The sequence below is a fragment of the Prunus dulcis genome, chromosome 3, assembly GCF_902201215.1.
Source record: "Prunus dulcis chromosome 3, ALMONDv2, whole genome shotgun sequence".
Classification (NCBI taxonomy): domain Eukaryota; kingdom Viridiplantae; phylum Streptophyta; class Magnoliopsida; order Rosales; family Rosaceae; genus Prunus; species Prunus dulcis.
In genome coordinates this window covers 4439840-4461057 of record NC_047652.1, presented here as the reverse complement: position 1 = coordinate 4461057, position 21218 = coordinate 4439840, and the positions used below count along the sequence as shown (strand labels likewise).

At 38.2% G+C, this 21218-nt stretch overlaps 3 protein-coding genes across 5 annotated transcripts; 1 reads left to right on the top strand and 2 right to left on the bottom strand.

The window, feature by feature from the left end:
* Positions 1–7497: 7497 nt before the first annotated feature.
* On the top strand, positions 7498–12082 carry LOC117621001 (protein MODIFIED TRANSPORT TO THE VACUOLE 1). Its single transcript, XM_034351262.1, has 5 exons — positions 7498–8093; positions 8357–9100; positions 9403–9558; positions 10282–11253; positions 11570–12082. Exons 1-5 carry the CDS (start codon positions 7887–7889, stop codon positions 11609–11611), a joined length of 2121 nt encoding a protein of 706 aa, XP_034207153.1. The 5' UTR covers positions 7498–7886; the 3' UTR covers positions 11612–12082.
* An 8-nt stretch (positions 12083–12090) lies between these two features.
* LOC117621000 lies at positions 12091–18189 on the bottom strand. Of its 3 annotated transcripts, none has more exons than XM_034351259.1 (14): positions 17792–18189; positions 16595–17009; positions 16215–16309; positions 15739–15897; positions 15219–15555; positions 14944–15062; positions 14798–14870; positions 14468–14691; positions 14308–14364; positions 14020–14194; positions 13673–13795; positions 13402–13572; positions 12723–12782; positions 12091–12594 (listed from the first exon to the last, which is right to left on the bottom strand). In XM_034351259.1, exons 1-14 carry the CDS (start codon positions 17836–17838, stop codon positions 12478–12480), a joined length of 2172 nt encoding a protein of 723 aa, XP_034207150.1. In that variant the 5' UTR covers positions 17839–18189; the 3' UTR covers positions 12091–12477. The 3 variants fall into 3 exon arrangements, with proteins under 3 accessions (XP_034207150.1, XP_034207151.1, XP_034207152.1); XM_034351260.1 differs by having other exon boundaries at positions 14020–14191; XM_034351261.1 differs by having other exon boundaries at positions 16595–17006.
* Positions 18190–18334: 145 nt separating this feature from the next.
* On the bottom strand, positions 18335–20848 carry LOC117622312 (cytochrome c oxidase assembly protein cox19, mitochondrial-like). The gene is made up of 4 exons (XM_034352955.1): positions 20625–20848; positions 19612–19700; positions 19340–19437; positions 18335–18643 (listed from the first exon to the last, which is right to left on the bottom strand). Exons 1-4 carry the CDS (start codon positions 20632–20634, stop codon positions 18544–18546), a joined length of 297 nt encoding a protein of 98 aa, XP_034208846.1. The 5' UTR covers positions 20635–20848; the 3' UTR covers positions 18335–18543.
* Positions 20849–21218: the final 370 nt, after the last annotated feature.

Below are 21218 nucleotides of genomic sequence, written 5' to 3'. Positions count from 1 at the left end.
GTGGGAGAGAGGAAGATGGGACGGCACCTGATGATTATTAGCTAGTAACTAGCTAATAACTAGCCGTTTCTTCCCACGAACTCTAGTTCGTGACAGGCGAACGTGGCAGACGACTGGCGCGCAATTTAATAAACATTAAGTCTGAAAAACCGTTCCAGTTTCTGAAACGGTTCAGACTTAGGGGGCATTGTTTGGGCCTAAAATTCGCGCGCCAAGATCAAAAAGACAAAAGCCCATAAAATAAAATATCCCGCTCAGCCCAAAAAACTTGGAAAATGACAAAAATAAAGATCCGGACGGCTTGGGCTTTACGCTTTTTGTCAAAAACGAAAGCCCCCAGCCCAAGAAAACCCAAAAAAAAGGAAGCTGTCATCTGGGCTTCGAAAGGATCAAACCCACGAATATTGTTTGGACTCAAACCCAAAAAAGAAACTAAAGACACACTCACGTGGCTACCTCAGCTTTGAAAGTCAGCATTTTCAAACTAAAAATTCTTTATATGGGAAGGGACGTCTCTGGAAAACTGCCAGAAACTGAAGATCAAAAGAACCCATCTATACTCAGAGATTTTTTCCAAAAAGAGACGCCATCTTCCAAAGGGTTCACAGGTCACGCCTTCCCAATTAGAGCGGAAAAAGGGGAATCATTCAGGAAAACACAAACAAATTAAACCAACCGCCATAAAAAAATCCACACAAGCGGTGGCGTTGGTTGAAACAAAAGCAGCCGCCCAGGAAACCAGGGAAGGGATCGCCATAGGAAAAGACTACTGAGAGCCTATCTACCATAAATGATAAATCTTTTTCTGCTTCACGTTTTGAAAGATCTGTTGCCGCCCATTATTAAAAGTTTAAAATCACCTTCAAGAGAGAATCTCTTATAAAAAAACAGAAGCAGGCAAGAAAGAGGACACTCAATTCATCAATCAAAAAAACACAACACCAAGAAAAGCCAAGAGCTCACTTGAATTCCAAGGTTCAAGACTTAGGAAACAAGTCTTCTGGAACAAGACACCTCGTTACAAATTTGGTTCAGCAAAAGCCAAGACAAGCAGAGTTTTGAGTTTTCACAAACGTGGGGACCCCAGAAAACTCAGGAAGAGCCCTGTTCAAAGCAGAACAACTCTCGTAGTATAATCCCTAGCTCATCAGACCATCGAGAATAGCCACTTCTGTCCCTTCCAAGCAGGAGAAGTTGCAGTTCTGCCCATTCAAAAGGCCTCACAAAGCGTGAAGAAACGTAAAGCTCTGCCAAAATCCAACTTTGGTATCGATTTGCAGGTCAGCCTAGCATTTGAAGTCACAAAGCAGTACGGACCAACCCAGATATGTCCAGTCCAGCCTACAGCGGAACCTTCCATTCGAGCGGAAACGAAGTTCCGACAGTCTCTTAACTTGTCTAGAGTTAAATATGTGTATTTATTATCTTGTAAAAGGCAGTTCTGCCTGAATAGTCCACTTCTATCAAACACTCCTGGCTAGAACAGCCGTTTGATACTGAGATAGATTGTGAAAGTCCTTACCAGTCTAAGGCAAGAAAAGAACTTACTTGAGAGATATTCCTCACCCAAATTCACAATCGTTTGTTTTAGAAGTTAACTTGGGGCGCAAGTTATCTTTTCTAAAAGAAATCTGCTAGAATTCACGTTGCTAGCAGTGGCACGCTCGCACACCAAAGAAAGCTGACTTGTTTGACCAGTATATGGTCTCCAAGCCAGTGGGGAATTTCGCCCTTCCATCACAGGAGCTAAACGCGAAAACGGGTGAACAATAGTGCCCTCAAAGATTAACAACATAGCCACAATACATCTATGATACCTCAGGTCTAAGGATTAGTTTGCACCATTACAATTTATGAGTTCCAGCTTGACATGTGAGTAAAGACTTCCATGCTGAAACTCATGCGTTGGATCACGTTCAGTGTACTTATTCTGCTACAAGCACCTACACATATTGATGTGTCTCCACACTTAATGACTTAAAACCTTGCCATTCCCTACATATAGAGACGATATTGTGTGTACTAGTGTTTGTGGAATATTGAAGCCAATCAATATTCCTATGACCATGAACATATTCAGGACTTAGGGATGATGAGAAGTCTCCATGTATGCAATCTCATTACATAGCTCTCATATCTAATTGTGTATTCCCTGGACTATAGTTGTTCTACATGTTGAAAGATAATATAGGATAATTTAATGTATAAAATAGCCTTTCTTGCCCATTAATAACATAATGTCTTTTATCAAAGATGTCCTTAACTCTAACTATTACATAATTAGTTGGCTTTAAGGGCATATTCCTAACAATCTCTCACTTGCACTTTAAAGTCAATCTGACATGTATTTAATACCCATCTTCTCCATGTGTCGGTCCAGTTGAAGCTGACTTATAGACTTTGTGAGTGGATTTGCTATATTGTTTACTGAAGCCACCTTGAGCATGCTAATATCTCCATCAGCAACATATTCCCTAATTAAGCGATAGCACCTCTGAATGTTCTTGGATCTTTGATGAGACCTTGGTTCCTTGGCTTGTGCTATAGCCCCATTATTGTCACAGTATAAAATGACTAGAGACTCAATGCTTGGAACCACTCCAAGTTCAGTAATGAACTTCTTCATCCAGATCGCTTCCTTTGCTGCTTCAGAAGTAGCTATGTACTCTGCTTCAGCTGTGGAGTCTGCAGTGGTGCTCTACTTGCAACATCTCTAACTGATTGCCCCTCCATTCAATATGAACACATATCCAGAAGTGGATTTCCCATCATCAACATCATATTCGAAATCTGAGTCTGTATATCCTTCCACCAGTAATTATGGGTTTCCTCCATATACTAGGAATATATCCTTGATCCTTCTGAGGTACTTTAACACAGTCTTTACAGCACTCTAGTGTTCTAATCTTGGGTTTGATTGATATATGCTTGTGATGCTCACAGCAAAGCTGATATCAGGCCTCTTACACAGCATGGCATACATTAGGCTCCCAATTACGGAGGTGTATGGGATCCTGCTCATCTGTATCACTACTTCTGGGGTAATAGGGTTCATGCTCTTAGACAGGTGTGAATACCATGTCTGACTGGCAGAAAACCCTTCTTGGAATGTTCCATTTAGAATCCTCCGAGCACCTTGTCCACATACAGAGATTGAGATAATCCAATTTATTTTCTCGATCTATCCCTATAGATCTTGATACCCAGTATGTAAGATGCATTTCCCAGATCCTTCAGTGAGAAGGTCTTTGACAACCATAGTTTCACAGAGGTCATCATGCCTATGTCGTTTCCAAACATTAATATGTCATCTACATATAGTACGAGGAATACGACTGCGCTCCCACTGTTTTTCTTGTACACACAAAGTTCATCTTCATTTTCACTAAAATCATAATCAAAAATTACAAACATAGATCAAGTGCTACATTAAAAATACAATTTAAAAAGCCAAAAATTACAGATCAAGTGCTTGGGGAGTAAAGGTGTCAAACGAGACCTGCCGACCCAACACGGCATGAGCCCAACCCCTTTAAAGGAGGCACGACACAGCATGAGCACGAATATTAGTGGGTCTTACTCGGTATGGAACGAAAGCTTCGGTTGGGCTAGGATCAAAAAATGAGGTCTAATGGACCGGGTCGGGCTTGGCCCGAGCCTGCTTCAAGCATGGCCCATTTCAATCTCTTCTTTATATTGTATATTTTGTTTAGTATCCTTTTTCTTTATTGCAGCTAAACCAACTATCTTATTCATTTCCCCACATTTTCATCTGCTGCCAAACACTATATATGCAGTAGTATATCATTATACAAAGATCATAACACAAGGTTAAATTTTAACCCTTTTTTTTCTTTTCTAAGATGCTAGTATGCGTCCTTTTTGGTTCTTCCTCCCTTGGTTTGCCGGTTTGCTGCTCAATGAAACCAAATGCTTTGTTTATTCGTTTGTTTATTTATTTTTTTTCCAGGAAAGGTTGTATCATAGGCCCTATGGGGGTAATCTTCGGTAAATATTGAATTTCATGAACTTTTTAGGTGGTGGTGATGATGAACAAGTGTAGATTTGGAGTGCATTAGAATAAATAATGGTGATATATGTTGTCGGCTACTTTCACGAATTGTCTTGTTGGATTGACTAAACAAAGCCTTTGTTTTTTTAAGTGAAACAAAGGCTTTGTTTTGTTAAGTGCTACTTCACAATAAACTTGTTATTCAAATTTTGAATTGTTCTCAAATTTTCTTAGTTTGCAATTTTTTTTTACCTTTTTAAAAATTTGATTAGAGATACATTGCCTTCCAAAATGAAAAGAGAGAATTTCAAATTAAATGGGCTAGTTCTTGGGCCGAAGTACGGCCCGTTTCATTATGGACTTGGGTTTTGTGAGACGACCCGACCCAAATTCCACTTGGAATCCTAGCCGAACTCTGTGCGTGTCCGACACCTGGTGGGTGTTGGGCACAAATGACCAAAAAACCCTTCTAAACCAAATCCAAAGGATTCCAAGCTTGATTTCTACCGAAAATTCGGCAGAGTCTCCTCTATAAATTGAACATTTCCCAGAAGTCTCCACCTGTCAACAAACATTTATATAACCCAACCGTTCAGCATGCATTTAAATATATTCTAACAATCAAACATCATATTATTCTGGCCTCTGGCTTCAAAGAGTCGAATAAATCATTCTACTAGCAATATTCAAATCAATTCTTATAACATCCACAGAACGGTGTTAAATCTCTTAATAACTTAACTGGACTACCTTTGTTACCTAACCTCGCGGCTGCACCTTGAAATACTAGGCTGCCTACGTACCCTTATTGAAGGATCAAGCCACATGTAGTTTTTTCCTATACTCATACAAGTTATATCCTGAGTATAAATACGTCATACATTGAACTTCCTATAGTTTAAGAATATATTAGAACTGGAATACTCTCCTCCTAGGCGTACTCCCCTTCCTGACCCGTCAATTTCTCGCTCGCAGGTCTCGGAGATATCCCGTCTACCTGAGCTGCATTCCTCACTCGTAGGTCTCAAAGATATCTCATCTATCCGAACTGCATTCCTCGCTCGCAGGTCTCGGAGATATCCCATCTATCCGAGCCACATTTCTCACTCGCAGGTCTCGGATATATCCCATCTACCCGAGCCACATTCCTCGCTCGCAAGTCTCGATGATATCCCATCTATAAAAGCCGCATTCCTCTCTCGCAGGTCTCGGAGATATCCCATATATTCGAGCCGCATTCTTCTCTCGCAGGTCTTGGAGATATCCCATCTACCCGAGCCGCATTGCTAGCTCGCAGGTCTCGAAGATATCTCATTTATCCGAGCCGCATTCCTCACTTATAGGTCTTGGAGATATCCCATCTATCCGAGCCGCATTCCTCGCAAGCAGGTCCCTAAAGGTTCTAATATGCCTAGGACACATGTCCCATGAGTTTGGTCTCGATCGGACGGTTGGATTAATCACGATCGCACGATTAAATCTAGCTCTATGATTGGTATTTTCGAAATATTCGGGACTCCGATTTACGATCCGTCGACTCCTATACGATCCTGGAATACCTAGATCGGCATATACGAGAATAACTACGATCCAACCGTTCAAATATGTCGAACTCGAAAATCGCACAATAAGCGAGATCTGTTCGGGGTTCAAACATTATCCGAATTGAGATCCGCAAAATCCTACGCGCTCGTGAGGACCAAGGGATCATTCTAGGATTGAAAGTAGCTCAACCACTCTACCCACGCGCCGCCACACCCGCCGGAAGCATGTGGGTATCCAAAGCGATACCACTCGCGGAAAATCTCAAAATCAGGGGCCAAGCTTCCTATCTTAGGTTCTGGGCATCAATTGGAGCCATTTTTGTTCTTGGACATACCCCGAAAAATGGCCGGAAGTGGCCGGAATTTCATCCCAAAATCTGGCCAAAATTCAACTGGTGATCTGGGTTATCTATGCTAGAAATCGATTCAATCATACCTAACCATCAACTAGAGTATGAAAAATAGGTGCAAAACCATACCTTGATTGCCTGATTTGGTGGCCGGAGGAGAGAAATCGAGCCGGCGAAATTTCAAGTAAAAACCGGTCCATTTTTGTGGTTTTCCTGCGATGCTCGCGGCTGCTGACAGCGGGAATTGGCTGGGGTAATTCGGCGGGGCTGTGCCGGTTCTTTTGGCCTTGGTTTCGTGGCCTGCGGTGGCCGGAGGCGGTGACTGCACCCCAAAACCCGTCCGGCTGGAGAAGCTGCTCGCATGCCCAGGGAGGAAGGCTCGGAGAGAGAGAGAGAGAGAGAGAGAGAGAGAGAGAGAAATCTGGTTTTTAAAAACCAATTCCAAAAAATTACAATTTTGCCCTTTTTTGAAATTTGATCGTATCTCTCTCATTACGACTCGGATTTGAGCCCACTACTTGTCTACGAACTCAACTCGATGTGCTCTACGCAACCATGCAACTGAAATTCCCAAATTCCTTCTTGGTCAAAAAGTCAAGTTTAAACCCAATAAAATATTTTAAGGGGTATTCTAGTCCTTTCCTCGAATCAAATAGTAATTAAGAATTAATTAAAGATCGGGTTGTTACATTTTGGGCCGAGCTGGGATCAATGGTTTTACTAAATGGGGCAACACGACACGACCCGATAAATTAAATGAGCTGGCCTGACCTGACACGAATATGTTAAAGGCACGAATTTAAATGAGCTGACCCCGCCCATTTGACACCTCTATTGGGGAGGGTTACATATCTGGTGCTCATGCTTAGGGGATTACTTAGAGGGTATGACTGAATGAGAAATAAAAGAGGCATTTGATTTTAGGGTTCAAGGTGTCGTGTTATGCAACCTAGGATAAGCTTCATATCCAATAAGTTGACACATGTATTAATATTTAAATAATAAGATAATCATAAATATCGATTGGATATGAATATCCGTCGAGTTAGGAATATTGTTACCCAGTCCTTTGGCCAAACTTTTCAGTATAAATTGGATTGGAAGAATTAAAAATTAATTAATTTAATTTAACCAAACCGTCAGTTCATTACTATCGATACACAGATTTTTGAATGAGATGTCCAAACTCTTAGTTGAGCTCTTCCACCTCCACCCATGTGGACAGACATTCGAAACTCCTAGGCACCAAATGAATATTTGTGTCAACCGCTCTCCCCTAATCACTTATACTATGAAAACCAAATATACGAATGAATTTCATGCCCGTTCTCAAACTTCTATCTAAAGCTGAATGGTGGAAAGAAAATTACGTAAAGGCTTGCTAAGATTGAATGGGCCTAGTATAACTAGGGCTAGAGCCCAACGGAACAACCTAAAGCCCAATGGAGCGGATGGACCATGGAACTAATGATGGGGCTAAGATCACTGGAACCAAAACGACGTCGTTCAACCTCTCCTCTCGTGCGTGCCATTTTAGGCACACATCAAATTCGCGCAACGTAAAAAGCAGACAGGTGGGAGAGTCTCCCACTCGTGACTCAACTCACGACCTCTCTCATCCCCAATTAACCGTCGTCGTCTTCCTCCTTATTACCTTCCACAGCTTTCACATTCCCTTCCTCCTCCACAACACCACCACCCCCCCCACCCCCCCCTCTCCTCTCTCTTTTTCTGTAAAACCCTGATTCTGTTCCAAATCAAATCCAATTCTTCGATTTCTCAACGCAAATCGAAATAATCCATCACTCCGCCGCCTCAATCCGATCCAATTCATGCACATCTGACCCGGAATTTGGGTTTAACCACGGCTCCTATCCAAGTTCGAGTGTATCTTCGATCCGAGGGCAGACCCTACAGGGCTTTCATTGGGATTCTGTTGGATCAGATCCGTTTGGAGCTAAATTTGAGGACTTGGGGGCTATGGATTCGAGTCGAAGAGCTGTGGAGTCGTACTGGAGGTCTCGAATGATCGATGCGGCCACTTCGGACGAAGACAAGGTCGCGCCGGTTTACAAATTGGAAGAGATTTGTCAGCTTTTGAGATCCTCACATGTCAGTATTGTCAAGGAGGTTTCTGAGTTTGTGTTCAAGCGTCTGGAGAATAAAAGTCCAATTGTTAAACAGAAGGTATCAAAATCCTTCTCCTTTTGGCGAATCAGATTTTTTATTCTATAGTATTATGTTTTATTCTGAGGTTTTGTGCTAGTTTAATGGAATGTCTGGTAATTTTCTCCTCTGGTTATGAGATTGTGTGGGTAAAAGAAAAGAATTTTCTGGGTTTGATGGGTATTGGGAAATTCCAAGAGCTTCTGTCTGCTGTGATGGATAATAGACTTGATGAATGTCAGGTTTCTTGCAAATTTTCACCATTATGCTCAAATTTTCTGCAGGCTCTGAGATTAATAAAATATTCTGTGGGAAAGTCTGGTGTGGAGTTCAGGAGGGAAATGCAACGAAATTCAGTGGCAGTGCGCCAGTTATTTCACTATAAGGGACAGCCGGATCCTTTGAAAGGAGATGCCCTTAATAAGGCTGTGCGGGACACTGCTCAAGAGGCTATTGCTGCTATATTTTCAGAGGAAAGTAATGCAGCACCAGCGGATGATCTTAACAGACGAATACAAGGTTTTGGGAATACAAACTTTGAAATGTCATCAGAAGAAAAGAAATCTTTTCTTAGTGAGGTAGTTGGTATTGGAAGTGCATCTATCAAGCAGGGACTTAGTAGTTTCACCCAAAATCACTCATTTAAAAATAATGAAAATGGAAACTACAAGAGTCCAAATCTTCATAGATCGTTGACCATTGAAGGTGAGCCGACAGATCGATATGAACCTGCTCAATATCGCAATGAGACTCAAAGTAGTTTTGGGTCTTCAAAGAATGTGGCTAGTGGACCCTGGAATGAGGATAGGTTAACCAAGACTGAAGTAACCAATGGAGATTCTAGCTCAAATTACAGAGAAAGTAAGACCCGGGAGGAGAGGTTGTTGGAGACCATTGTGACTCCAGGTGGTGTACGTTTACAACCCACTCGGGATGCCATTCAGATTTTCCTTATTGAGGCGAAAAAGTTGGATGCCATAGCTTTAAGTCATGCCCTCGATACAAAGCTCCAATCTCCATTGTGGCAGGCATGCTCTTTTTACTTATGTATTGGGCCATAATTCTTCCACATGCTTGCATGCACAAAATTGCCAAATAATTGAAGATTCTTAAAGTGACTTCTGAATTTTATCTATTTGTGAATTTTTTTTTCCATGCACAACAATTTTATTAAAGACACACAAATTGTCCATATTTGATTTTATTATCCCTGAAATAAGATTGAATTGTTGACTTACAATTGTTCAGAAAAGTGGATGGGATTTTTGCTGTACTTATAGATCTATTTATTTTTACAAACCTTTTTTTAATGTGATTTTGTGTTTGTTAGGTACGCATGAAAGCGATTTGTGTTCTTGAGTCAATTTTGAGGAGAAAGGATGATGAGCATTTTTCAATTGTAGAATCATATTTTATTGACAACAAAGATCTTGTAGTCAGATGCTCCGACTCTCCTCAGGCTTCTTTGAGGGAAAAGGCTAACAAGGTATTCATTTAGTTCCTCATAAATATATATCTTCCATATTCTGATTTCTCAAAATAATGTATGTTAGTGATAGATAGACCAAAAAATAGTTTTATGCATAATCTGTTTGCTTAATCATCACTTCAACTCTTCCCGTCATTCTAGGCGGTCGCTGCAGCTCAAATGTAGAATTGATTGTAAATATAACTAGAACTTGGCAACACCAATTCTTTGCCATAGGCTCAAAGGATTTTAACTTTTTGTGGTGATAAAAGAAGTGGGCATTGTTTAATGGTTAAGCTGCCTTGAATATTTCATATTGAACAAAGAATTAAAAGAGAAATAACGAAAGTAAATGGTATGTTGTCTTAATATTTTTTTTTAAATTTCATGAATAAACGGTAAGATATTCTTTGATAATTTTATCATGTTTGATGTAATTTCACTTCACTCTGCATGTAGTGAGGAATTTGTACTTGCCCATTGTGACTTTTCCAGATTTAATTATTCTTATTCTTATAACATATTCTGAATATATATTGCTTGAGGAATGTGCTCGATGATATGAGAAATGTGCAAGTTCTTGGAAAGTTATTTGCAATTTTACAGCTTGGATATATACATGTATATGCATATATATATACGTATATATATTTGTTTATTTATGTGTATTTGTGTTTATTTTTCCTTGAGAAGATGCATTAGATCATGCAGTTAAATGAACAATGTTCTTTTAATGAGTAGGTTTTAAGCCTCTTGGGTGGAGAACAAATAGGCAGTGTGGCCAGTAATTCAGAACAGCCTGTGAAGGCTCAGGCTGCTAGTTCTGTTCAGATGCCTGACCTGATAGACACTGGTGATGTAGATGATTACCACGGGACAGATGCCACAACTGGCAACCTAAGTGATCAAGTCATCACAAACTTAACAGCACCACCACCCCCGCTAATTGATGATTTATTTGGAGAGGGCCCAGGGAATGTCATAAGCACCAGTGAACTGAAAAATGAGGATGACCCTTTTGCAGATGTTTCATTTCACACTAATGACAGTACAGAACAAGCAGATGATCTCTTCTCTGGGCTTACTGTTGATAATAAACGAGATGCTCATGAGACCGCCTTGGCAGAAAAGAAAAGTGCAGCTGAAATGTTTGACATTTTCGGGCCCAATTCTGAACTTCCGCAGGTGCAAGATCATAAAAATGATTTTAACAATTTAATGGCTGGTTTATCCATTGATAAGAATGTCTCTAAGATGGAGCAGAAAGGAACCTCTTCTGGACAACTATCTGAAACTCTTTTATCAGATTCAAGTAGTCATCCCAGCCATCAGGCCTCCAGCGATTCTTGGAATGGCATTCTTAATTCTCAAACAGCACGGACGAATGATAATGCAGTGTTGCCTCCAGGTACTACGCCTTACAATGTAACTCCTGGAATTATGTTCAATCCAGCCTTTACTTCTCAGCCAATAAATTATGGTGCCATGGGAAGTCTCCTTGCTCAGCAGCAACTCTTAGCGACAATGTCTAGCTTTCAACACCTTGGGAACCTCAATGCTCAAAATATGAATTTCAGTCAAGTTGCTGGAACAAATGGAGGATATGCTTCAGCACTACCTGATATATTTCAAGCAAATCATCCAAATCCAGCTCCTACTTCAATTCCGAACAGTGCGAAGAAAGAGGATACCAAAGCGTTTGATTTTATTTCAGTAAGTTTGATTTCTGAAACTGGATGTCTGAATGCAGTTTCTGTGATTATATTTCCTAAATCATGATGTTGCATGGTTACAGATTTTGGAGTTATGTTATATGAACTGTTCACCTTATAGAAAGCATGGATTGTATATTGGAAGGCTGATACAATAAAGAACTGCATGTATACTTCTCAAAAGAACAAAAGAAAAATAAAACCTGCATGGATGACAGATTAGATGTCAAGAAAAACCGAGCAAGAAGAATTTCTTTGTCTTTTTCATTTGTTTATCTTTCGTTATTGAGTCCTTTTTCTTTTGGATTGTTTTGTAGGATCATATTGCTGCAGCTCGTGATCCAAAGAGGGTAGTTTAAGCCTTTGATATTGTGCTTCAACACTAGGGACCACATTGTACTCTGATGATGATTTCAAAGCAGGTCAATCCCTTTGAACAAAGAAGATCAAATATTTTGTTGTGAAAAAAGGAACATTTGCATATATTGCTGAGATATTTCCATGATAATCCAATGCAAGGTGATAAAGACCAAATAAGCTAGGAACTTGGATGAAAAGAGTAAACATATTTGTGCTCGTTTTTCGTGTTCGTGGTTGAAGAGAGTGAATGTTGTGTAGTTAGCTTTGCTAGTTTTATAATTATGTAATGGAAGATTGCAGCCCTCCCTCTTGTAATGAATTTGTAGAGTGCCTTTTTGCCCCCCTATTTTTTTCCCTTTTATTTTTCATTTATAGATTATTTTTTTGTCTCCTCTCCTAGAGAAATGCTTGTGGTACGTGCATTTGATTATACAAAACAAATAAACAAAACATTACATTGTTGCCTATTATTGTTATGTCTTGCATTTGTTGGAATGACTCAAATTAGAAAGATATAGCCATTGGGTGAGTTAGATTTAACAGGTAACAAAATTTTAGGTTCGTATAACTTTGCTTATGCTCTGGACATAAACATGCTTAACCCTTCATTTCTTTCCTTTCTTTTCTTTTGTTGTTTTGTTGTTCAAAAAATCAATTTGTACTCCAAAATTTTTGTGTTGACCAATTGATCCACACCTGGTCGACAGGCATGAATGTGTACACATTAAACATATTTATTCATTTTTCTGACCCCAAAAAAATAAAAAATAAAAGACACATTATTCATTTGACTATTTACAAACACTACTAATAACATAATCAGTTTATTCTGAGTCAGGGTGAAGAGAGCAGCACAAGCAATTACTTATGTTATTCTAGAGGATAGATCTTCAAGGTTTCTCCGCGTCCTAACCTCCATCTTCTTGATTCTCTCTAGTTGTTTCACAACATCCAGCCGCTCAGAAGAGTATGGAGAAGGGATCTAGATGCAGTAAATGAATGAATGATTAGCCAAAAAAGAGACATTATGGGAAACGCGATTGTAAATTACCGAAAGAATTTTTTTTTTATTTTTTAAAAAGAGAAAAATGGTAAGGTAATGTAAGTTACCAAGCCTGGTATGTACTTCTTGATTGCTGCTAGCATGGCAGCATGACCTACAGCAGATACCTTGCACAAAAAGGAAGAAAATCAACTTTTGTATGATTGGCTTTTTAGTTGCTTGGATAAAATATGATTATGTTTGTAATCAAATTCTTGTGTGCAAATATAATGAAGCACGGTTGTAAGTATATGAACATAGCTACAGGGCACATGGTAGCTCGAAATACAACTTTGCTAAATGAAACTGTAGAGAACGCACATATATCAAGAATCAAAATATGCAGTTCATTATTTATAACATGATTGCACTTAGATGCGAAAGATGAACAGAAAACAAAAATTTTGAGTCTCTTAATCTTCTTAAAGACGGAACTTTGTACGTTAAGCAGAGCTTCAATATCATTTGGCTCTTACAGCTCCCACGATTAAATAAAGAGCAGCCGTCATTAGGAAAATACATAAATCAACTATACAGTTTGAACCTTTCACTAGATAAATATGTATTTTCACCATATAAAATATGGTGAATTTATGGTCGCAATCAATTAGTGTTTTTTTTTTTTTTTTTTTTTTTTTTTGGGCAATTCTAAATCATGCATAAAGGTCATTCAAAACTAACTACTTCATATCAGTCAATAAAATACAAGGCAACCTTAGGAAAGAAGAGTGTCAAATTAGTACTTACAGGAAGTAGCATTAGAATTGTAACTGGAATGAGTGAAGTTATGTCATTCAGCGTTCTTTTTAGCTTGCTTCTTTCCCTCCTTGTAACCTTGTCGCCACGCAATTGTTTCAGGAGTAGCTCCACGGCAGTCATGATGTCTATGAAAAGCAACTGAGTCCCCATCCATACATCCTTCAAAACATTTCAATATACAGTATTAACATCCACCATAACATACATACATACATATTGCTTCACACATATCCAAGAAGCAGGAGATTATTGGCCTTACAGAGCTTGTCGATACCAACTTGTTGCTATACTTCTTAACTAAATTTCGATGAAGATGTCTTGATTTTGTGGCACTGCCCTCCTCCACAGAGTTTATGGTTTCCGTCACCGGTGAGGAGGGATCCTTTCATCAAAGGAAAAAAAGGGTCACAACAATATAAGCAACAATTAGACTATAGCATCTACAAACCAGGTAGAGACCATGGAACTTTCTTTTATGATTCATTTCATTCTCCAGGACTAATAAAACAGCCTCTGGTAACATTATGGTTATATATGAAGCTCTTTCATTTTTAACATTTGTATTTTATTTGTTTATTATAATGAATTTTTTTCTAAAGGCAATACCTTTCTCAGTTTAAGCCTGTGTTGAGGCTTATAATTTTGATAGTCTTCTGATGTTGTCAAGGTACTTGGCTCTTGTTGTGCTTCCATTGTTACAGATAACTTGGTTGCAACAATAGATCCTACAAATGATGTTGTGCGACGAGCACCAGTTTCTGTAATCTTTAACAACTCACTGCTTCAAAAAATAAAAATAAAAATCCAAACAAGCACATTTATCTCCTTCCTCCATGGTAGTGCTGATTCAGTAGCAGGGAATAAAAGTGTAACAATCCACCAGAGAAATAGTACCTTGATTTATCATAAGCAGCCCAGTAGTCTTCCAAACATATAGTTAGCAAGCTCTGACTGAAAAAGGTTAATGATATTCCTATCTTAAAAATTGATTGGCCTGTAGTAAATAGAAAAGATTTAAAACAAACCTAAACAATGAAAGATGGGAATGTTTTACCTGTGGAGCAAGAAGTCTAGCAAATCAGTGTCTAAGGATTGTTGAGTTGAACGACTGAAGTGTGCAAATCCGGAGAAAACATCATAGCATACAGTAAACACAGCAGATAGAGCAATCTCTTTCTCTGCCTGGATGGCATGCAGTTTGCTTTTTCGTCTCTCTTGACTTCTTTTCGGAGGGCATGCAGCGTAAAAATCAAGCCATCCAATTTCATCAGTCACCACCTGTAATGATAAATTTTCAGATTAGCATGATTTGCATTTTACACTTGCAACAGAAGCATAATAGAGACGAACCTCCATTTGCAACAGAAGCATAATAGAGACGAACCTCCATGAAGTGTTGATACACTGCTATGGAAGAAAACTCTGGGCGTATGAAAAGGCTACCACACTCCAAGTAGCTGCAGGCAAACCATTCAACCTCTTATGTTCTCAGTACTTTTGGATTAAATCATTTAATGTGAAGTCGTTTACCTAAGGAAGTCCTGAACCAGCTCATCAAGATCCTTTATGCCCATTCTTGACAAGAATAATCTAGTCCTTCTCCCAAGATATGCAAAAAGTCCTAAAGTAGCCAAAGTATCTGCTTCAACCTGTTAAAACTTTATAAATAAGAGCAATAATTAGATGTCTGAGACATGAGCTGAAGATTCTAAACATACAAAAATAAACACAGCCAAATTAACAATTGATTAATGCCTCTGACTCTAGAATCTGAGAAAGATAATTTAATGAATCATAAAGTTGACCTTGTCATGAAAATTCTCCTTGCCTGGGATCACACTTTCTTTATGGAATGCTGTTGAGAGTTTTTCATGAGCCAACCCAATCCAAAATTCTACCTCTTCACTTTTGTTGCTCAGCAGAACTTTTCTACCAAAATGGGACAAGAAATCCATTTCAAATCCTGCCTCAGTAGCTAAGTTATGTAATCTTTCCACTGAAACAAGGCTGTGTGAGAGATCCATGAGCTCTACCATTACATCCTCAATTGAAAACGCAAAAAAAGGGCACTTAACCCGGCCATATCCCAATTTAGTCACTGCTGCACAGCAGCCTATAGCCACAACCATCCCTGCAACACCACTGAAGATTTCTTTGTTTAGGCTATATACTTAATTCCAGAATAACAGGTTAATATCACTGCATATGCATAAAATGCACAGGATTCAAATCATGTATTAAAACACAGATGTTGATTGTTGAAGAAAATGATAACACAAGATGTTACAAATATTAGGCTAGAAGCACAAAATTATTTGAGCAAACCTTCCTGCATATTCCATAGACCACTTCCTCAACAAGGGAATGAAGAATCCTGCAATACGTGGTAGTTCCACCACTCTAAACCATTCTACTAATTCTGAGTGCCTTGTGTTTAATTGACTCTCGATGTATTCACCAACCACATCAATCTTTGGGGTCAAGCTGAAACAGATAAAGGAACAAAAGAACAGTCTTTCTGGACACTTATATCATCAATATTTGCATGCAAGGTGGAAAAGGGCAAAGTAATACTCAGCAGAAAATAGACATATTAAGAAAAGTATAAACATTCAAAATTAAGCTCTTAAGGTTTACAAAAGTTTAAAGTTAAATAACAAGTAAAGGTAGAAGCAGGCTTAAGCTGTTGATTGTTAGAGTTGACCGCTAAAGATAAGTTAAAATTTGTCAGTTAAGGCATATAACCACCACGACCAAAGTCAATCTAACATTGTTAAGATTTTTACAAAAAACATACATACATATCACTAACTGGCGAAGAGTCACTGTAATGACGTTCACTGGAAAGCAAAATTTCTACTTCAATTGCTGTTTTTAACAAAGCATAAACTGCGACCTGCACAGCCATGGTAGTCAATTTCAGAATTTCATTAATACCAACTAGTAACATAACAAGGATTTCATGTCAACTTAAGAAATTTTATCATAAAGCTTGCTCAACTCAGTGACCAAAATAAAATAAAAAGATATGCAGAAACATGTAAACCATACATCTCAAGTATTTACATCATATTTGAGACACTAATGATGTTAACACAATTCAATAGTGAAAACAATTTGTTCTATAGGCATTATAAGATGTTCATCACATACTTTGCGGTGAACAAAATATATGTTATACCTGATAAGAAATCCGTTTATGCCATTCATGTACATCCTTCCCAGACCATGCCATTGCAAGCTCTTGACCACTTCCTGGCAATTCAAGTGACTTAACCGCAAGGGAGAAGCTCCTTGCAGATTCATGCAATACCCATTCAAGGCAATTGACCCGATTAAATTCGATTTCATGATAATGAGTTTTAGCCACTGGGGAACCATTGTCACAGCTTGTTTGACCAGAATAAGCTGTACAAGCTGTCGATGATGACGTCCAAGATGAATACCACCTTGATGAATTGTAGCATCTAACCAATAAGCCAACTAAGTGATTCTTCTTTGAAAAGCCATAGTTTCCTTGTTCCTTTGTACTGCACCTTGAAGGATGATGCACATTAGGTAGTGTCTTTTGTCTGTTTTCTGATCTTATGGATCTTCTGTCCCAAAAAGAGAAGGTGCTGTCAAATTTATCATTCAAGTAGTTTCACAATAAACTAAATGCTATTACTTAGTTTATGGCATTTAGTCTTCTTCTTCTCTGATTTCTCTTGTATTCGACATATGAAAAGAACTGAAATTAAAACGAAACTTATCTAAACTTTATAGAATATGGGTTTTGATAAATAGCCAAACAGGAAAGCCAAATCAGAATCCTTTTTTTCAGATATTTATTGCAACAAAAAAAATTACTATTGGAGTCACTCAGACGAATTTGCTCCTTCAAAGTAGCAATCAGAAAATCAATTCCTCAAGATATAACTGAGTCAAGTCAAATGGCAAAAATCTTTTCTTCAGAATGACAAATGTGAAGAACAAAAACAAAAAGGCTTGATAGAGCCAGGGAATACGGTTGTTTACTCATATAGATTATCTTAAGTTTCAGTGGACCAATACTGAACAACCACTCTTTCTCATTGAGCCAATTTTTTTTTTTTTAAATTCAAAAGCAACTTGAAGTAAGTAAGAAAAGAAAAATCAAAAGCCCATTTTCATACAGATCTAGATAACAATTCAACTAACAGAAGCTGACATACAACTAGTCGAAATTATGAGCCATCAACAACCCTCATAACCAAATTTCCAATTGGACCCAGATAACATAATTTTAAAAACAATAAAACCCACTAAGATAAAGCATGAAAAATACCATTTTAACTGATAGGGTCCAAATATGTACTGTGCATCTGGGTGCAGAGACAGAGATAAAGAGATAACTTACGAATGGTAAAGGAGGTGAGGTTTTAGCGGAGACAAATGGAGAGCCATGGAAAACCCAAACAGAGAAAAGGGAAGCAAAAGTTAGCCATGTAATGTCAGTTATAAAAGGAGAGGCTTTCAGCGTGGCCATCGAGGGGCAGCGAGAGAGAGAGAGAGAGTGCAGAAGCTCCAATGAATAATTTATGTTTTCTCTGTCCTAGAGGTTATCTCCCGCCAGCCGTTCTGTTTTTGCAGTTTTTGGACTGTTGTTTATAATTCGGGTGAAAATATTTCTTGTCTGAAAACATTGAGACCCAATTAAATGCATGAGCATGATGAAGAGTTTATTGTCTGTTCTGTTCCATTTGGTGTTTTTTCATTTTTCGGTCAGCTGCTTCAGATTCAGAGAGGTTCGGCAGAAGCTCACTAATCTTATCAATGGGAGTTTCTTACAAATAATCCTTCCACCATGAAATTTAAAATTTGAAACTTAAGAAAAAGAACATCATCTTTCAACTTGCTAAGCTCCCATTTAAAATCTACATTATTTAAAATTGAAACTTAATTCAACTTAAAAAATTAGTTTTATTGGCTTCTACAAGTCTAATACAAACAAATCATTGACATTTTTGAAAGAAACACTAAATTTTAGATTCCTTTACAAATAATTCAATGACAACACTCAGTGGGGAAAGTCCCAAACAGATGAACATTCAGCCAGCCCTTTCAGTAAAGCTTTCCCAACTACTTTGGTCTTCCAACTAATCATCTACCTCAATTACCAATCCTCTCAGTAACCTTCTCTCCAGAAGCCTCCAAGTTACTTTCCTTAACAAACCCAAGTTCTGACATGTCTTGTTTGGCCATCAAGTTCCTGCAAGAAGCATATCAAAGGTCATTGGTATGTATTCACAACAAACCCTTGTCATAAAGAAAAAAATAATCTGAGAAATGAGGATTCAGTATCTATGACATAAATGAAAGAAAAGGATAAGTGAAAATTTTCTAATATTTCTGCGAATCCAAAAATAACAGAAAATTGCTTTCCTAATGCTTTATTGAAGACCTTCATCATATATAGAGCTCCGCAAAGAGTTTTAATGAATTTGGAGAACTAAATATGCAGGATTCAAATTTATGGTTACTCAAAATACAAATTCTTTTATTGTTTGAGATGACTCAATTTCATCTTGGATGGCGTGGATTTGCATTCATGAGCAAACCTATAACAGCATTTTGACACAAACCTAACACCAGAAACGGGGGAGAAGACATAACGAGCTCTTCTGCAGACCGTAAGGAGACGGAGTTCCGTACAAGCAAATAAAATGTCTAACAGAAAGAACGCAAGCATTGAAACCAGTCAAAGGAAGTTAGTAGTTTAAACTACTTTCGCCCAACAGTATCTGTGTGAATCTTACCTGTCTATATATTATAAGCTTTCAAGACTGTACAGTTGTTAATTGTTTTAATTTTTGAATAATTGCCAGAAGAATGTCACAATCTTAGCACACCCTATATTTATACAAGTCCACTAGCACAATGTGTTTTATAAACACCAAAAACTCACTTTTCCATGCGGCACTCCAGGTACTTTTTCGAGAAGAGCCTACATTTTTCAGATTGGTGGCCCGAAGTTTTGAGACAACTGAGGTATTCTTTTTTGTCCTGAAACAAATCCAAGAAACTAAGCCCTTCAAAACAAAAACAAAACCCAAATAATCGAAATTGTCACAGCTAACCCACTCCAACATATAAAACTTTTCAAAAGCTTGTTTCTTCTACAGAGGAAACAAAATTTAAAAACATGATAATGTTCATTAATGGATCACGTAACATTACCAGGTCACACAAATGCATATGATCCAAAGGGAAGACACCTTTCTCTGGAGGAACTGGGCTCAGTCCCCTATTACCACCAAAGGCACCACCTACAAGAAATAATAACACTTTTAAACAAAAACGAGAGATATGCACTCCTGCAAGGATGAAAGTGCCAATTTCGTGGTTCGGTCTGATCCAGATTTTTCATCTTTGTATACAAATAACACTCAAGATCATGCAGGCTAAACGTAGATTCTAACATAGCAAGAGAACCGTATTCACAAGGCTTACCAGGTCTTTTATCATAGGCAATGCAAGGGCCACAACTATCAAATCATGGGACAATAACTAGTAGCTTTATGAGTCTTTTAGGGATATGCTCCACTCCTCCACCACTATTTTATTGTCACTCGACCACTTCTAAATCTTTATATTCAGTTTTTGGAGGTCCTCTAAACAACTTTATACCTAAAATGCTAACAAAGTAACAAAATTTGAGTTGGGTAACATGCCTCTTTTTCAGTTTTAGGCAATAAGCAGCTGAGGTTCAGTCCCACCAAAAGAATGGAAGAAGTTTGTATCAGAAGATAATAGTCCCGGAAAGTAACTAACAGGAGTTTCTTCACCAGCATCATTGAAGGCTGGAATCCAATATAAAAATACAAGATATGGCCCTAAAATTTTTGCGCATAACCCAAAAGGGCAATCAGGAAACACATAAAGTTCCAAATAAACCATTAAAGAGGCAAGTACCCATTTTACATTCACAAAAGTTCCAACAAATTTCCATTAAAAATCATATCTTCCAGCTACCAGGATATTTCATTATCTTTCATTCCTTAGTCTAAGAATAGCCAATACATACCAGAGGAACCTTTTTACTATATTCCTTCCAAAATCCAATAAAACCAAAAAAAGGTGGAGTTCCTGGAACTATTTTACTGACTCAATTGAATATATATATATATATATATATATATATATATAGAGAGAGAGAGAGAGAGAGAGAGAGAGAGAGAGAGAGAGAGTACCTGCACTCATTGTGAAAGCTAAGGCTGAGGAACTTCAGTATTTCCGGTTGCGTCGCAAAGAGATGTCAAGCAATTCAAGATGGGTTTTGAATCATATTTATTTAAAACCACACCCAATTCACCAGTCTCCTCCTCCTCCCTCTCTCTTTGGTCTCTCTGCTCTGCGTGAGTCTGCGAGAGAGATTTAACAGAGCCGCAGGAGGTTCGAAGGTACAGAAAGAGAACGGCAAGTCGTTTCTTGCCGTTCCTAAAGCTAAAACCAAAAAGAACGAGTCGTTTTGGAAACTGCTGATTATTTGAGGGACTTCTTCTTTTCCCTCTCTTTTTGGTCGATTTATTGGAGAGACTGAGGAATGAAATGGCAACACTATCTATAAATACCTATAAATAAATAAAAATTATAATTTTTTAAATACAAAATAATTTACGAAGCTGAAAATTGAAAAGGTTAACATTTAAACGGCATACAATCGGATAAGGAAACTTGTTAAACTTGATACAAGGATGTGGACGAGTATGACCTATATTAGCTAATTGATTAGCTACATGCTGTTCAAGGAGAAGAAACAGAATATCGTGAATAATTCAAGCTAC

Bases quoted from the DNA above. Each gene is read 5' to 3' on its own strand.
- LOC117621000 (XM_034351259.1), bottom strand. From the start codon at position 17,838: ATGGCTCTCCATTTGTCTCCGCTAAAACCTCACCTCCTTTACCATTC. The intron at 15,898-16,214 runs GTATGTATGTTT...TATCTGTTTCAG, and splicing joins TCTTCGCCAGTTAGTGATAT to CTTGACCCCAAAGATTGATG. The intron at 12,595-12,722 runs GTAACTTACATT...TACTGCATCTAG, and splicing joins AGAAGTACATACCAGGCTTG to ATCCCTTCTCCATACTCTTC.
- LOC117622312 (XM_034352955.1), bottom strand. The intron at 19,438-19,611 runs GTAATGTTACGT...GATTTGTTTCAG, and splicing joins ATATGCATTTGTGTGACCTG to GACAAAAAAGAATACCTCAG. The intron at 18,644-19,339 runs GTGAGTTTTTGG...TGCTTCTTGCAG, and splicing joins CTGGAGTGCCGCATGGAAAA to GAACTTGATGGCCAAACAAG.
- LOC117621001 (XM_034351262.1), top strand. From the start codon at position 7,887: ATGGATTCGAGTCGAAGAGCTGTGGAGTCGTACTGGAGGTCTCGAATG. The intron at 8,094-8,356 runs GTATCAAAATCC...AATTTTCTGCAG, and splicing joins GTCCAATTGTTAAACAGAAG to GCTCTGAGATTAATAAAATA. The intron at 11,254-11,569 runs GTAAGTTTGATT...ATTGTTTTGTAG, and splicing joins AAGCGTTTGATTTTATTTCA to GATCATATTGCTGCAGCTCG.